At 32.7% G+C, this 17,865-nt stretch overlaps 1 protein-coding gene across 5 annotated transcripts in view; it reads right to left on the bottom strand.

Annotated features, from left to right (window-relative positions):
- Window positions 1-17,865, bottom strand: part of BBS9 (Bardet-Biedl syndrome 9) — a 481,177-nt gene that overhangs the window by 255,798 nt on the left and 207,514 nt on the right. For 4 of the 5 annotated variants that reach the window (XM_055590433.1, XM_055590431.1, XM_055590434.1 and 1 more), the window contains 4 exons: window positions 16,714-16,816; window positions 14,905-15,009; window positions 12,628-12,642; window positions 7,088-7,228 (listed from right to left, as the gene is read on the bottom strand). In XM_055590433.1, coding sequence (XP_055446408.1) covers window positions 7,088-7,228; window positions 12,628-12,642; window positions 14,905-15,009; window positions 16,714-16,816 — 364 coding nt within the window. The remainder of the gene's footprint in view (window positions 1-7,087; window positions 7,229-12,627; window positions 12,643-14,904; window positions 15,010-16,713; window positions 16,817-17,865) is intronic. The other variant, XM_055590432.1, reaches the window with a different exon arrangement.

The raw sequence follows: 17,865 nt of genomic DNA on the forward strand, positions 1-17,865 counted from the left end.
AAAAAGAGAAAAAACACAAATTACCAGTATCAGTAATGAGTGAGTTGTCTTCACTCCAGATTCTATAAATGTTAAAAGGATAAGAAAATGTTATCAACAACCTTACGCCAATAAATTCAACAACTCAGATGAAATGCACGTATTTTCTGAAAGATAGAAACCAGCAAAGTACACTCAATAAAAAATAAGTAACACGAACAGTCCTATATCTTTTGAAGAAACTGAATTTGTAATTTAAAAGCTTTCCCATACACAAAACTCTAGGTCTGGAAAACTTCCCTGGTGAATTCTTCCAAATATTTAAGCAATAAATAAAACCAATTCAGCACACTCTTCAAAAAAAAAAATTGAAGAGAGGTAAATATTTCCCAATTCATTCCATTAACTCCACATTAATAACTCATAAGGAAGCAAAATTACATATCAATATCCTTTATAAATACAAATGTAAAAATTATAAACTAAAGTTTAGCAAATTAATCCAACAGCCTCTTGAAAGGAAACTACATCATGATCAAATGTGACTTATCTCAAGAATGCACAGTTGGGCTACTATTCAAAAATTAATCAATGTAATCCACCTATTAACAGACTAAAGAAAAAAATGACATAAAATATTTCAAATGATATCAAAAAAAGCATTGAAAAACTTAAATATCTATTCCTAATGAAACTCACAGCAATCCTGGTATAAAAGAGAACTTCCTCAAGCTGGTAAAGGACATCTACAAAATATTTACAGATATTAATAAAACACATTTAATGCTTAAAGACCAAATGTTTGCTCTCACAATTTCTATTCAACATCATCCCAGAGGTTCTAGCCCAGGTTAAAAAAAAAGCAAGCAAAAAGTAAACTGAATCTCCAGATTGGAAAGCAAGAATAAAAGTGTTTTCACTTGCACATCTGTAAGTGATCCTCTATGGAGAAAATCTGATTAAATCTTAAAAAAAAAAAAAAGTAGTAGAACCAATAAATGGTTTAACAATGTAGCACGATACAAGATCAATATACAAAAACCAACTGTATTTCTATGTACTAGGAAGGAACAATTTGAAATTGAAATAAAATACAATTTGCAAATGCATAAAAATATATTAAATACTTAAGGATAAATCTGCTTAGATTTGTAAGATAGGTACATTGAAAACAAAAACTCTTAGTGAGAAATATAAAATAAGCCCTAAATAACTGAAGGTCTCTATTTTCATCTTAAGAAACTAGGATAAAGTGGACCAAATTTTACCATGTTCCATATTGTTCAGATGTTGTTTCTCTCCAAATTGATCTACAGAATTGATGCAATTCCAATTCCAAGCAAAATCCCAAGGGGCATTTTTTTAATTGATAAGCTGATTCTAAGATTTATGTGAAAATGTAACTGATCAAAGTTTCAAAGACAACTTTGGCAAAAAAATTAAGTTTGATAAATTACATTACCTGATTTCTAGACTTATATAGTAATTAAGAGACTATTCTGTGTGTGCTAAGTTGCTTCAGTCATGTCTGACTTTTTGTGGCCCTATGGGCTGTAGCCTACCAGGATCCTCCATCCATGAGATTCTCCAGGCAAGAATATTGGAGTGGGTTGCCCTGCCCTCTTCCAGGGGATCTTCCTGACCCAGGGATTGAACTAGGCCTAGTCTCTTACATCTCCTGCATAGCACCACCTAGGAAGCCCCAAGACACTATTTGGTATATAGAAATAATGATGGACAAAGATAGATAAATGGAACAAACTGAGCAGAAATATATATATATACATTCCAATTATTTATATAGTCTTATGATGTACAGTCAGAGGATTTTCAACAACTTTTCAAAGCCTATTCAGTGCAAGACGATAGGCTTTTCAAAAGTAGTACTGGCACATTAGATATTTACATGCAAAAACATGAATTTTATCCCTATCTCACACCATACACACATATCAACTCAAACTAGATAAGATCCCTAAATGCAAAACATGAAACTAGAAAACTTGTAGAAAAAACATATGAGAAAAAATTTGTAACCTTGAGTTAGGCAAAAACTTTTTAGATATAACATTAAAATCATGATCCATAAAAGAAAAAAAACTGATAGGTTGGGCTTTAGCAAAATTAAGAATTTCTGCTCTTCCAAAGACATTGTTAAAAGAATGAAAATATACACCACAGACTGGGAGGAAATATTTGCAAATCACATAATCTGATAAGGGAGACCAAAAAAAAGAGTACACACTGAGTAGTTCCATTTTACAAAATTTTAGAAAATACAAACTTATCTATAGTGACAGAAAGAAAACAAGTGTTGCCTGGGGATGGAGGGGAAAGGCTAACAAAGTAGAACAAAGAAACTCTTTGGGGTGATGGATACTTTCAGCATCATGATTGTAGGGATGGTTTCAAAGGTATACATAAACACCAAAACTTACCAATGTGTACATGTACATAAGTTATACTCTAATAAAGTTGTTTTTTATAAAAAAAAAAATACACTGAAACTGTTTGCGAATTAAAGAAGGTATTAAAATGTACCAGAAGAAAGATAAGTAAATATTTTACAATATTAAAATAAAGATCATTTTAAGCACAACATGAAAATTTGAAACTAAAAAAATAAATGAAATGAAACTTTAAAATTAATTTTACAACCTAAAAAACTTTATATGTTAAAAGAGCACAATTAATAAAAATTACAAAATTGCTATGCTAACAAATAATTTAGAAATGCAAATTTTAAAAAGAGATGCCACTTTTCACATAGCCATGTCAAAAATTTTAAAAGATTTAAATCCAGCTGTTACTCAGTACAAACCCCGATGATGAGTATATGACTTCATATAATTTTTCTGGAAATAACTTTGGTATTTGAATACAGTTTTCAAATGTGCATATCCTTTAACTCAGCCATTTATCCTCAAAAAATTACTCCAAAGAAAAACAGAAAAGTATAAAAAAGCTATGTACATGGTACCTCCAAACAACAGAAAGTGAAAGATGCTCAGTCGTTTCTGACTCTTTGTGACCCTATAGACTGTAGCCCACTAGGCTCCTATGTCCGTAGAATTCTCCAAGCAAGAATCCTGGAGTAGTTTGCCCTGCCCTTCTCCAGGGGATCTTCCCAACCCAGGGATTGAACCCAGGTCACCTGCATTGCAGGCAGATTCTTTACCATCTGAACCACCAGGGATACAATAGAATATTACGTTAATATTAAAATACAATTTATTCACAAAGATAGCCATATATTTGAGTACCATAAAAGACTGCTACAATAGCATGCTATTTGTTACAACATTTAAGTAAAATTTTTCTGTAAAATTTCTGGTATCATGATGTACACTGAATGTCAGCTAACTTAACATCTATTCCCAACTCCTTTTTCTTAGCCCATCTACATTAGTTCTCAGCCCCCTTTACTGTAGAAGAGGCCATGTGACAATATTATGGCTACTGAGCCATAAGTAGAAACCTCCTATGAACTTTATGGAAACATGCCTTTCTGATAAAAGTTAAGTTATTACCATAGTTATATCTTTCCTCTACTTCCTGCCTTGTAGTTAGAGCTACTTAAGCTAAAGCACTCTAATGGCAGAAAGTGAGGAGGGAAAACAGAGCCTCTTGATGAGAGTGAAAAGAGAGTGAAAAAGCTGACTTAAAACTCAGCATTCAAAAAACTAAGATCATGGCATCCAGTCCCATCGCTTCATGGCAGATAGAAGGAGAAAAAGTGGAAGCAGTGACAGATTTGATTTTCTTGGGCTCCAAAATCACTGTGGAAAGTTACTGCAGCCATGAAATTAAAAGACGCTTGCTCCCTGGAAGGAAAGCTATGACAAACCTAGAAAGACATCACTTTGCCAACAAAGGTTGGTATAGTCAAAGCTATGGTTTTTCCAGTAGGCATGTATGGATGTGAGTGAAAGTGAAAGTGAAGTCACTCAGTCGTGTCCGACTCTTTGCAGCCCCATGGACTGTAGCCTACCACACTCTTCCATCCATGGGATTTTCCAGGCAAGAGTACTGGAGTGAGTTGCCATTTTGAGAGATGGACCATAAAGAAGGTTGAGTGCCTAAGAATTGATGCTTTTGAATTGTAGTGCTAGAGAGGACTCTTGAGAGTCCCCTGGACAGCAAAGAGATCAAACCAGTCAATCCTAAAGGAAATCAACCTTGAATATTCATTGGAAAGACTGATGCTGAAGCTAAGCTCCAACACTTTGCCCACCTGATCCGAAGAGCCAACTCATTGGAAAAGACCCTGATGCTGGGAAAGATTGAAGTCAAGAGCAGCAGAGGTTGAGATAGTTAGATAGCACCACTGACTCAATGGACATGAATTTGAAAAACTCCAGGAGATAGTGAAGGACAGGGAAGCCTGACTTGCTGCAGTCCATGAGGTTGCAAAGAATTGGACATGACTTAGCAACTGAACAACAAATCCAAAGCAGCTATCTTATTGCCATGGAAGAAGCCAACATACTAGAGAATGCACATTGCAAAGAGAAAAAAAAACTGGGTCTTTGATAATATTCACAAACCATCATACCAGCTTTCATACCCACTTCTGGACTTCTCTTTGATTGAGATCAAGAAATTTATATTATCTTGTTTAAATCACATTTAGCCAAAATCACCCAGACAATTATTTATATATATGTATGTATGTAAATATTTTCTGTAGCCATTAAGCATATTAAAGTTTTTTTATAATTAGAATATTCTCTACTAGCCAGGATTTGGGGCACTAGATACCTCCATTCAAACACCGTTGATAAAGTTAACTAGTATGGCCCTTCAGAAAGTCAATTTCACATTATATTTCAAAAGCTTTAAAAATATCACCCTTTGTTGGACTCTGTAATTCTGCTTTCAGATATTCATCAAAGAAATAATAATAAATTAAGAGAATCACTGATGTAATATATTTATAGTATTAATAAACTGAAAACAACATAAATGTTGAAAACTATAGTGCTGGGCAAATGATTTTATAGACAGATTTATGATAGAATAGAATGTAATTATTAAAAATCATAAAACAAAAATCTAATTACATAGAAAGGTATTTCATAACAATATGCAAAGTAATATTCTTTGGCGGGATGAAATGCTTAGAGAAAATATTTTTTAAAAGAGTAGAGAAATGTAATGAAATATAAGTAGAAACTGCTGGGTGGTAGAATTATCAGTAACTTTTGTTTTTTTCTTCTTGGTTATCCATTGCTAAATTTCAGAAATCTTTTGTAACCAGAAAAATTAAAGCTATTTTAAATATACAAAAAAGTACTGAAATAAACAAATAGGAAGAGATGTAGACTAAAAGTTGTTTTATTCCTTCTCTATGAAGAGCATTCATTTATTTCCATTAGAAAATAAATTTGCAATAGCAACTTTAATATTAACATATAAAAGTCACATATAGCAAGAATGAATATATTATATAAAGTAAAAAAGTAGCAAGAGTATTTATGTTAAATAATTACAGGATTCCAGTATGTTTAATATGAATACAAATCTGGAAATTCAAAAGAGAACACACTGTATTCATAAACTGAATCTTAGGGGAAATTTTTAAAAATTTGTCACTGAGTTCCATTGTTAAAATGAATAAGATGCAAATATATGCTGATGAACCTACGATACATCAAAACAACTAAGTTCAGAATCAGGACAGAAATGAATGAGTTATTTAAGCTTTCCTTAGTACTTCTACCCAACCGAGCTTACAGAGATTCCTTCTCTGGTCAAAAGCATACATTCTTATTTAATCTCTATTGGTTTCAGCCATCTACAGTAAAGATCGACCACTCAGAAGCCAGTCTAAACATTTTTCAAAGATATTAATAAATTTAGCATGCAGCATATACAATTTATATTGTCAGGATAGGAGACCAAGGAACTAGTATGTTTGTATAAGATGCTACAAAAGCAGTGACTCTTCCCTTTTTATAATCCAAATTTGTTACAAGAAAACTGACTAGAAGAGAGAGAAGGGAAGGGAATAAGAAACCAAAAGGCACAAAACTACTCGTTAACTACAGACACACAAGCACACACACACATGCTCATTCACTCAAATTCATTTGAACTAAAGAATAGATTAAGTGTAATAAAGAGCATCTTGGAGATTTTCATAGAGTTATATATAAATAAAGCTTTTTAAAAAGACTTCAAATTAATGAAAAGTAAATGTTAATCACTTTAAGTAGTTAATAACACAAAAGTTGACTTACCATAAATTTCTAAACCTTGTGGGAAATACTTTGTATTCTAAATCCTATCCACTAATGCAAGGGTGAAGATGCCTCTTACAGTCAACAGTGCTGAATTTTAATGATGGATTTAAAAGGGTTGATTTAATTCCCAGATATTTTTTTAATTCCACCTCGTCACCAAGAAAGTTAATAGATATGACACATTAGAAACCCTGGCAACTACAGATGTTTGATCCAATCAGTGCTTCTCTCTTTTCTAACTTACTCAAAAAAGAAAAACCAACACCTGGAGAAAGTCACAGCTTCCCAAATTAACCCAAATGTTCACTGTGATATTCAAGCTTTATACATGAAACCCCTTCTAAAACATCAGAGGCAGAGAATGAACACTGTCCCTTTCAACTGTTGAAGACAGCGGAATCACAAACACCTACTTAAGAGATTACTTTTCAGAGGCATAAGAATATACTTTTAAAAGGTACATCTCTAAAAACCTACAATGAAGATGAATAATAAATATTTATATGCTTAGAAAAGGATATATTCAAAAACCTACAGTAAGGATGAATAATAAATATTTACATTCCAAGCCAAAAAATCCCACGGTCTAAAAAGAAACATTTGATGTTTTCATTTCTGTATTCTGAAGCAAAATAATGATTATAATAATTCTAATCAAACTTAAAAGGTACACTTTATTACCTTGTTGATATAACCCATTCGCCTTTGAACAGGCAAACAAGAGGAAAAAACCCTTGAGGTATTTTTATATTCTGACTTAACAATTATCTGATAATTACCCTATCATTACCTGTTGATGAAGGATTCCATTCTAAATTCTTAACATTTCTGATGTTACAGGCATGTTACTTCAAAAGTCCTACCTGGAAAGAGACTGAGAAGGCTGACTGGAGATTTGTTGGTATCAATAGTTAGTTTGTGGCTTGCAGTTTTTGAAGGCTGGCCTGGTAAGCAGACTAATTTCAGGGGAAGTCTAAACTTACATTGGCTAACGCGAGGAATGCCTGAAATTAAAAAGAGAGAAATAGATACTCATAAATTTGACAAATAAGAAAAAAACTGTATTACTTCACTAATTGTACTACATGGTAGCAACATATCTTAGTTTAAATGTTTGCTAACTGACCGTTTCATCTAGCACAACTGAAATAACTGGAAAGCATTATCATAATTTATGTATTTACATTATTATCCAAAGGGTACAAGGCAAGAATAAAATCTTAAAAAGGAGCTTAAGTGTAAGCTCTGCCTTTAATAATAATATCATTTTTAAAAATCCACAGTTGAATGTTATATAAAACATTATATGCAGTTATATTCAATTACTAAACTGTCTTTAAGACCTTCAAAGCTCTAGTCCTAATCCAAGACTATCAGCTAAAATGAACAAAGAATATGAAGTTTATATCAGGAATACTCTGTATGACCATATCTAATCATTTCTCTATCTCCCCAATCTTTTAATCTTTAGCTTTTTTATTTACTAAATATTCAAAGTACAATTAACAATTTGCAATAAATTATGAGCATGAAAGCAGAATTTGTCCTACTGAAGTTCTAATAAACTTCATGTCATTTTACATATCAACATTAAGAATATTACTTTCATACAAATTAATTTTTCCCAATTCATTTAACTTTACGTATCACTTTTAAACAGTATTCTGAAAGGTTTACGCAGTCACTCAATTCTCACATTTTTTCAGAAAGTATAGAGGCATATTGAAATAGGCAATTTCATGAATAAATAACAATGAAGATTTTTATATAAGAATTTAAAGTTTTAAAAGCCATTCCTTTTAATATTTTTATGAAAACTGAAAACAAAGCAAACAAGGCTCTCTACTAATAAATCAAGTAAAGCAATTCTACAACTTTAGTTTTCTCTCCTTTTAATCCAGGATTCTATTTTTGACTGGATAGGATAAAAAAATAATACACAGAAACCTATTCTTAGTAAACTACTGCAGAGAAAGGGAAGACTTAAAATGTTCTACTCTACCTAATGGATCCACACTTTAATTCCTTTATTTTTTTACAGTGGAGTCAGAGAACAGCTTAAAAATAGGAAAGCAGAAGAAGGAAATTTTGGAGACACAATCCCAAGGTAGGATTCCTAGAATTAGCTATATATTCTGTTAATGCCAATTGGAGTTGTGTGGTTTTGTCTACAACCAAGCTGGGAGTATGCTTTTCAGTACTACTTATTCACAAGGACAGTGAGATATCATCAAAAATGGCAAACATATTGATATATGAGGTCAATTAAATACTTTTTCAGAGCATGTGGAGCATATTTGTCATTCTCTTCAATATAATCTATTATCCATCAAATTTTACATAGCTCATTTTTTGCTCATAACCAACAGATGTTAAATTCACTTCTCCTGGAATCCTAGATGCAAATTATAACTGGTGTCTCTTCAGAAAAGTCCCAGGGTATTATTTCCTGACATTTTGTGAGGTTTTAGAGGCATGTGTATTTGTACTTAACAGTGATGAAATGTTTTGACTCAAAATATTATGGTAACATGATCTAAGCTACTGCTAAACCCACAACTATCAATATCACCATAAAAAAATATCACAAAGTATTATTCTTTCCAACTTCATATATTCCATACATCCCCAAATTATGAAAATATACTACTAATATGCTTCCTCTACAATATATAAATTACAGCCTCAATTAATAGATGCAATCTGGAAAGAACCAGGAAACTGAAGCCTATTTCCATTTCCTTCATTTTAAATGAATAGAATAACGGGGAAAAAAAACACTTCATCTCTGACAATTCTGTACATGCACAAAGAGAAGCTATCATCTATGTACTTTCAACCAAGTCTGAGCTAATTGTTCAAATAAAATTTAGCTGTAAACACTCTTTTAAAATTATACTGCTAAAACTGTGGCTCTGCTTCACTTGGACCAGGTACTGATTGAATTTGTGGTAAAACAAAATTAAGCATGATCAACGCTAGCTTTACATTACTTATATATATTTGAAGATTATTGCCCTAAATCTCCAAGAACCCAGAGCTAAAGAAACTAGTGGTATATACATGTTTTCAGAAATTGAAACAAATGGATTGCAAGCACTAATAAACCCAAAAAGGGTAATACATTGTAACTCAATTCACAGTTCAGTTAAGTCAGTTAATGACAATATCACACACTAGGGCAATGGTCAGCAGTTGCTAAGATTTGTAGAACCTCTCCAGAATTTCTTTTCTCTCCAAGAATTGTAAACCTGTTTCATAGGACATTTGGAAAACATTACTTTGAAAAATGATGACACATACTTAATAAAATGATTATGGCTATTTTTTAAATGATGGCAGCTTGAGAAGTTTTACTATTAGGGAAGAAAAAAAATATGAAATCCTTTAGAAATAAGTTTAAGGAAACCAAATCTTTAAAAATAAAAATTACAAAGCCAGTATTTTAGAATACTTCCCATCAAATTAAAACGTAAACATTTCAAAATATAATGCCTAGTATTTAAACATGGGGTTTATCAGAGGCACATTTCTATTGAGGTTTACATTTTCTTAAGAAACTTGAAATGTAAAATTGCCTACCAATTAATCTTTAGGCTATAATTGTACCTAAACCTGAAGCCGGAGATGTGTAGAGGTATGTGTGAGGGTATGCATATGTGTATCTATAATAAGGAAAGAAAAAAATTATATGTATTTGAAGACTTTCCAAAGTTGCTAGTAGGGTAGCTTTCAGCTTAGTTGAAAGAGCGTCAGTTCAGTTCAGTTGCTCAGTCGTGTCCGACTCTTTGCGACCCCATGAATTGCAGCACGCCAGGCATCCGTGTCTATCACCAACTCCCAGAGCTCACTCAGACTCACGTCCATCGAGTCATTGATGCCATCCAGCCATCTCATCCTCTGTCGTCCCCTTCTCCTCCTGCCCCCAATCCCTCCCAGCATCAGAGTCTTTTCCAATGAGTCAACTCTTCGCATGAGGTGGCCAAAGTACTGAAAGAGCCTAACTTGCCCTAATTGCCTACCATCAGCAATGTTTTGTTGGCAAAATAGGCTATTTGGCTTATTCAACTCTGAGTATAATACTGAGAGAGAAGAAAATTTGGTCATTTGTAATACGCAAATATTGGCCTACTCACTCAACAGACTGACTTTGTTCTACAGTTTTTTAACAAATATAATCACCTCTCCTTCAAACACTTCCCCTGCTAGCTTACTAGAGGAAATGGACAGTCACAAGTACTATGGTGCAATTAATCACAAAATTATTTAACACTTACAGACAAAATTCACATCAAAATCACTCCTGACAGAACAGTTTTTCCAGAAAGAGAATTCTAATTACCCCTGGCACACCCAAGAGACCAGTATCACTGTCAAGAGGAAGCCAAAATGTGCTTTAAAAAAAAGGAAAAAGAACTTATATACCAGAGTAGAATAACTATATATTACACATCTATATAATGCCTTTAGAACTCTTTCCAGGGGCCTGCTAGAGTCATTTCGTATTGAAAACAAGGGGCCCGAAGCAGTAGCAAAGTCTGGTAGCCAGAACTTCCTTGATCCCTTCCTGTTATGTCTGGCTACGTACTGTGCTCCATCTGCAGTCATGTTTTACACTGCCCATGTCATGTAACTCTAATGCAGAAATAATGGAGACTAACTCTTATGGGACAACATAAAACCTCATTTGCTTCTCTTTTTCCACATGTAAAAGCAGGACTGCTTATCTGCAATACAGTCTGAACAGATCAGGTCAATAAAATGGAACAGTCTTTGAAATGTGAAGCTTTGTGTGTAAGTAAGATCTAAGTGGCAACATATTATTTTTTTGCATACTAGGTGAAGCTGAATATTTCAACTCTACTCCTGAAACTTAATTAAAATTTTTAAATATAGCATAAGAGATTATTCAAACTGCCTTTAGCTTTGCACTGAAATACTAAAATTTCCATATATTGTAATTTTTTCCTCATAGTTTGATCTGAATTTATAGCAAAAGGGAATAAATTACTTTTAATAATAACCTTTACAGATTTTAACTCAAAACAAATAATTTAAATAATAATAATTTTCTAAAAGTTATTGCAAAATCTTATCAGTTACATGCAATCTTGCAAAGTAAAATGTAAATATTCATTATTAATATTTTTAATAACCCAAACTCTAATCTGACAAGTACACTTTATGTAAGCTAAAAGCTTATTTCTGTTAAAATATTTCTCATATAAATATATTTTCATCTTCCAGACACTACGCAATTCAGGTTGTTGGTACCACCACAACTACATGAGTTATTAAGGCCATGGCACCCGCTCCAGTGCTCCTGCCCGGAAAATCCCATGGACAGAGGAGCCTGGTAGGCTGCAGTCCATGGGGTCACAAAGGTCGGACACGACTGAGCGACTTCACTTTCACTTTTCACTTTCATGCACTGGAGAAGGAAATGGCAACCCACTCCAGTGTTCTTGCCTGGAGAATCCCAGGGACGGGGAGCCTGGTGGGCTGCCGTCTATGGGGTCACACAGAGTCGGACACGACTGAAGTGACTTAGCAGCAGCAGCAGCAGCAAGGCCATTAAGTATTTTATTTATCTAATATTACCAATTAATATTATCTAATATTAATCTTAAAATGGCTAATAAACTAAGACATACCATCTCATTAAGTCTGTGTCTAGAAAGAAAAATAATCAAAGTAGAAGATACTTTTAGAGTGCCTCGCATATAATCAGAATACTGCACAATTCAGGGATTTGAACCCTGCTCTCAAAGAGCTCAAAAATCTAGTAGGGAGACCTAAGGAAAAAACAATGAAATTCATATTATGATAAGTATTTTAGCAAAGTCATAAACAAAGGATTTGGAGAAGACAAAAAGTGACAAAACTGACCCAGGCAAGTTCAAGGGGTCAGATTCTTGATAGTATTTTCCCCACAAATTCTAAACAAAACAAGGAATAGGCCCACAGACTGAGGACACATGGCATTCTGATCAGAGAAAGAGGTGAATCTTTGGGGGTATACAGAATCAGACAATTTAGAATTCAGAATTGTTTTCCTTACTCTTTTTAAGTAAACTAAGATAACAAAGCATACAGGCAGATAACGAGTAACTTACAGACATAAGTAGTCAATGACAGCTTAGGTTTTGTTCAAAAATGTCATGAAGTTTCATTGTTTCTCATGACTCTGAAACAACTAATAATGAATGATAAGTATCTATTATGGAAACATCTATTGTCTTCTCCATAGTCAAATTAAGGCACTGAATCACCCTAAAGAGGTTGCTAGAGTCAAAATAGCAGTCCATAAAAAGAATTCATTCAAGGGATAATACCACAATTCAATTACTAACCAAATTTCACTTCCAAAATTCATTTTGTTCTAAATTATCTTTTCACTTACCATCAGGATTTCGCTCTATCCATCAGAGGCAATGCAAAAAGGGATAGGGGAGAAAGAATACAACAAATTATGTCATAAAATTACAGCACAAATTTAATGCTCATCTGCTTAAAATATAAATTAAAACTTTAAAGATTCATACAGATGACATAAATGGCCCTCCAATAAATATAAGCCAATTCACAGTTGAAGAATATAATATGAATAGCTGAAATCTAATAATATATTTGCTCTTCCACTCTCACAAGTCCATGAGAGGGTGTTATTCTAGTATAAATGTGGCAAAAAGAGGTAAAGATATACGATCTAACCAAAAACAAACCATATTCAATATGTAAATGACATCAAGAGCATTACATGAATTTTGGGGGAAGAAAATGAGCTAAAGGCAAATACATATAATTAATATTTCCAGTTAGCCTTGCTTATATTATAACTTTAATTAGTAGATATTATTATGGAACAATGTCTTTTTTTCCAGCTTGTCTTGGTATTCTTTTACTTTTATAGACTCGTTTTTACTTTAATTTCTAATTAGCTTTCAGCCAATTATTATCTATGCTCTTTGTTTTAGTAATAATTTATAATCTTTCAAATTCCATCTATACAAAAGCATAATAGCTAAAAATGGTATGTGCAACCATAAGCTCACCAAATGATTTAGTAACTTTATAGTGTAGTTTTAAGCTTTTGTCTACTTGCTAGGTATTCCATTTATTTATTTTAAATTTATTTTCAATTACTTTTCCTTAAAGATAAATGAAATAATTAGTTGAATTAAGGCATCAACAATTTCTACAACTATATTTTCAAGGAGTAACAAAGATAAAAAGTATAATAAGCTTTATAGTATTATAAAGATAATAAGTATAATGGAGATGTCCAATTAATGATAAATTATCTAGAGATTTTAGCCAACATGTCCTATTTTTTATTTCACAACTCACTGAACATTTCAATGTTCTTTTCAGAAATATCCAACTAAAATGTCCATCATTTCTTGATCCCTTACTGAAGTCTTGTATTTCTTTCTGAAGCCAGCTTTCTCAAAGCTGCTTAAACATAAAATATTTACACTACCTCATATTTTGAAAATATAGGTAAAAGGTTAAAGTGATCACTTTTGACTAAAAAGGATTTTTTATAATTTAAAATAAAATTGTTTACAAAGATGAAACAGATTTTGAAAACATGTACTAAAGTTATAAAAAAAAAAAACACACCTCCAAGTATAGAGCTGTCAATGCATAAACCAGAAAATTCACTGAGACAAAATAAGAACTACAATTTTAAAAACATTGTCAAGGTGCCTCATTAGCACAGTAGGTAGGGTGACAATTACATAAAAATATTGCTAAGTAACCAAAGTGGATATCAATAGAAAAAAGATGAATATGGCATCTCTAAGGCTTTTTAAACTAAGACAACTGTACAGAAATGCTTACAAGCACAAATGCAACATTGCTGAATGTTATACTACATTTAAACTTTTTTTAAAAAAGCAATGACTAATTATTATCAACCAACTAATTGTCATACTGTTACTATGAAAAATTCACTATACAAAAACACACAAATAAACTGTAAAATTGAATCCAACTTGAAATTTATAATAACTGGATCTCTACTGGTCTAAAGAGAATTTTTTGATCTATTAGTTTCTTGAAATAATACAGATCCTGTTCTTAAGTATTTTAACATGTAAGATACTAAAGAGTTTTATTTAATCACTAAAGCAGTGTCTGAAACTCTAAAGACTGCCTTAATATTAGAGTAACCTATATGGCGATTTTTACTAATTCAGACTAGGCTTTTCTGTTTAGCTCAAATATGTGAAGTCTGACTGGATAAATTCTTCTAGTGAGAATAAAAAACATAATATTCACTATTAATTGAAAGATAGAATCAAACATTACATATAGAAATCAGCTGAATAGACTTATCACTAATTATTCATAACACATGAAAGTAACTTGGACAGATATTTTTTATTTAACACTATGTAATAATATTGGAGAAGGAAATGGCAACCCACTCCAGTATTCACCTGGAAAATCCCATGGACCGAGGAGCCTGGTGGGCTACAATCCATGGGGTCGCAAAGAGTCGGACACGACTGAGCGACTTCTGTGTGTGTGTGTATGTAATAATATTTTTTCTTTTAATAATATTTACAATGTGTTTTCCCATCTTAAACACTTAAACATTTAACCCACAACTCCAATAATTTAAAAGAAGTGATTATTAGGCTTATAAATTTGTGAACTATATGTTTACCTGTTGGTCTGGAGTAAGAAACAACAGCATTTCCTTCCAATTCAGGTGGTGAATAACTTCCTTTCAGATAAACGGAAAAGCCTACAGTTCTAGTCATCTCTGGTGCTATAAGTAATGTAAAAATAATATGTTACATAATTTTAGGCAATTATTATTAACAACAACTGAAATTAGATATACACTGCATGCCAGCTACTGTCTTAAGCATTTTACATAACACGTGCATAGATTAATTCATTTAATCCTCACAACAACCCTACATGGTGGTCACTATTATTATCCCCATTTTTGGTGCATGAGGAAAATGGCGACAGAGATTAAAAAGCTTTCCCAAGGTCATATAGTTAAGACAGAGGTAGGAATTGACTCCAGAACAAGGGTATCTACCATTCCTCACCACTGCCTCTCTTTACTCAGACGAACAGGCAGGATGAACAAAGAAAAAACACAGGGAAAGACAATTTGGGAGTGGGAAATAGTGCTTTATCATGGCTAGAACACAGACTGCAGGAGAAAATGAAAGGGGGAACTGGATATGGATGTAACTAAAACTGTAGCAACTTAGCAGATTGTACATAGCCTTCCATATTCATGTACTTGACCTCCAACATGTATTAGAGAGCTATAAAAAGTTTTCAACTGGAAAACATTAATTATCCAGAATGTTTTAGAAAGACAACTTGGAAGTACTGTGAAAATTTTGCAGATAAAGTAAGATGCCACCTACAAGTTTACCTCAACCACTAACCACTCATTCACTGATTCAATGAGTACTTATTGAGTTTCCACTATCTGCCAGGCACTCAGGTAAAGGTTAGTTATATAAAGAAAAAAAAAGAGATGGTCTTGATTTTTATGGGTAAAACATAGGGTTCCCATCTAAACAGTGGCATAAAGAAAAACAGAAAAAGAGTTGAAAGACAATTCAGAAGTCATTTTATCAGAACTAATGACAACTTGGATGTAAGTGGTAAGACAGACTCTATACAAATAAATCTTACAGAGTTGTCATTTATTACCTGTCTACTGTTTTAAGCATTATTACAAATATCATACATAGATTCATTTTCTAATTAAATCTAATCAATTTTCTGATTAAATTCAAATTAAAATAGTTCTGCAAGACAGATACCATTATCCCCTTTCTGAAGATTAAAAAAAAAAAAAAAAAACTGAGGTTCCATCTAATTACCAAAGCAGTTTGCCCACGGTTACACTGAGTGAATGTTAGAAAGTGAAAGTGAAAGTCACTCAGTCGTATCCGACTGTTCACGACCCTATGGACTATACAGTCCATGGAATTCTCTAGACCAGAATATTGGAGTGGGTAGTCTTTCCCTTCTCCAGGGGATCTTTCGCATCCAGGGATCAAACCCAGGTCTCCCACATTGCAGACAGGATTCTTTACCAGCTGAGCAACAAGGGAAGCCCTTGAGTGTCAGAGCCAAAATTCAAATTCAGGCCACACTCCAAAGCCAATAAATATTCTTTCTAGCGACTCAACAAATAGCTCACTAGAGAAGCACCATTAAAAAATTCTTCCAAAATATAGTAATTAAGTACAATTGCAGGTCCACTTAGTTAAGAAAATTGCTTGAAAATCTGTAATTACTATGGTTCAACAGCCATTCATTGAATGTCCATGACTGATGTTTAGAGAGGAAATATAAGCAAAACAACACATTGATTTCAGGAAAATACCTGATATATTCAGATAAGAAATATAGCCATGAAATACATCTACTAATAAAAAATTAATTAAAAAAACCTCACACCATGATAGACTTTCAGCAAAAAGAAAACACTTACCCATAAATTCAAAGGTGAACTGATCACCAGTTAGTACTAAAGGTGGTTGCACATAGATTGATAATTTGATCTTCTGCAATGCCACTCGATTCTTCAGTGTGACCTGAGAAAAAAGAAATTGCTATTAACAGAAAATTACATTTTTTCCAAATTGATAGAATACTACAACTACTTTAAAAATAACAAATAATTAGAGAAATGCCATCTAAGAAAAAAATGAGCTATCACAAAACATAATGTGTAACATAAGTAGTAGATTAAAAAGTTCTACCCAGTTAGAAACTGGGCAAAGGAATCGAACAGACTTTTTCTCAAGAAGATATACAAATAGCCAACAAGCACATGAAAGAATGCTCAAAATCGCTGTATGAAATACAAAGTAAAACCACACTGGAATACTTCTGTACATTCACTAAAATGCTATAATCAAAAAGGTAAAAACAGGTGTTACCAAGAATGTGGAGAAACAAGAACCTGCATAAATTGCTGATGGAAATGTAAAATGGTATAGCTAATCAAGAAAAAAGTCTGATAGCTTCTTTTAAAATTAAACATAAATTTATCACTTAACCTCATAATTCCTTATGAAAAGAAATAAAACAAATGTCCACCCAAAATCTTGTACACATGTATTAGCAGTATTATTCACAACAACCAAAATTAGAAACAACCTAAGTGTCCATAAACTGATGAAGTGACAAACAAAATATGGAATATCCATGCAATGAAATATTATTCACTAATAAAACTAATGAAGTACTGATACATGCTACAACATGGGTATATTACATTATTAATATGTTAAATGAAAGAAGCCAGTCACAAAAAGACCACATTATTATTTGATGCAATTTATACGAAATATCCAGAGAGGGCAAATCTACAGAGACAGAAAACAGATTAGCAGTTGCTTGGAGATGGTAGTAGGATTGAAGGTGGGGGTGTGGAGAGAAAAGAAAGCAACAGCTAAGGAATACGGGGTTTTTACTGGGGGGGACAAAAATGTTCAAAAATTAAATTGTGGTGATGATTCTGTGCATGCATGCATGCTAAGTCTCTTCAGTCGTGTATGACTCATTGTGACCCTATGGACCTATAATTGCATAGCATGTGAATTATAACTGAATAAAACTATTAAAAATGTTCTATCAA

This window comes from Bubalus kerabau, chromosome 8, assembly GCF_029407905.1.
Source record: "Bubalus kerabau isolate K-KA32 ecotype Philippines breed swamp buffalo chromosome 8, PCC_UOA_SB_1v2, whole genome shotgun sequence".
Lineage (NCBI taxonomy): Eukaryota > Metazoa > Chordata > Mammalia > Artiodactyla > Bovidae > Bubalus > Bubalus kerabau.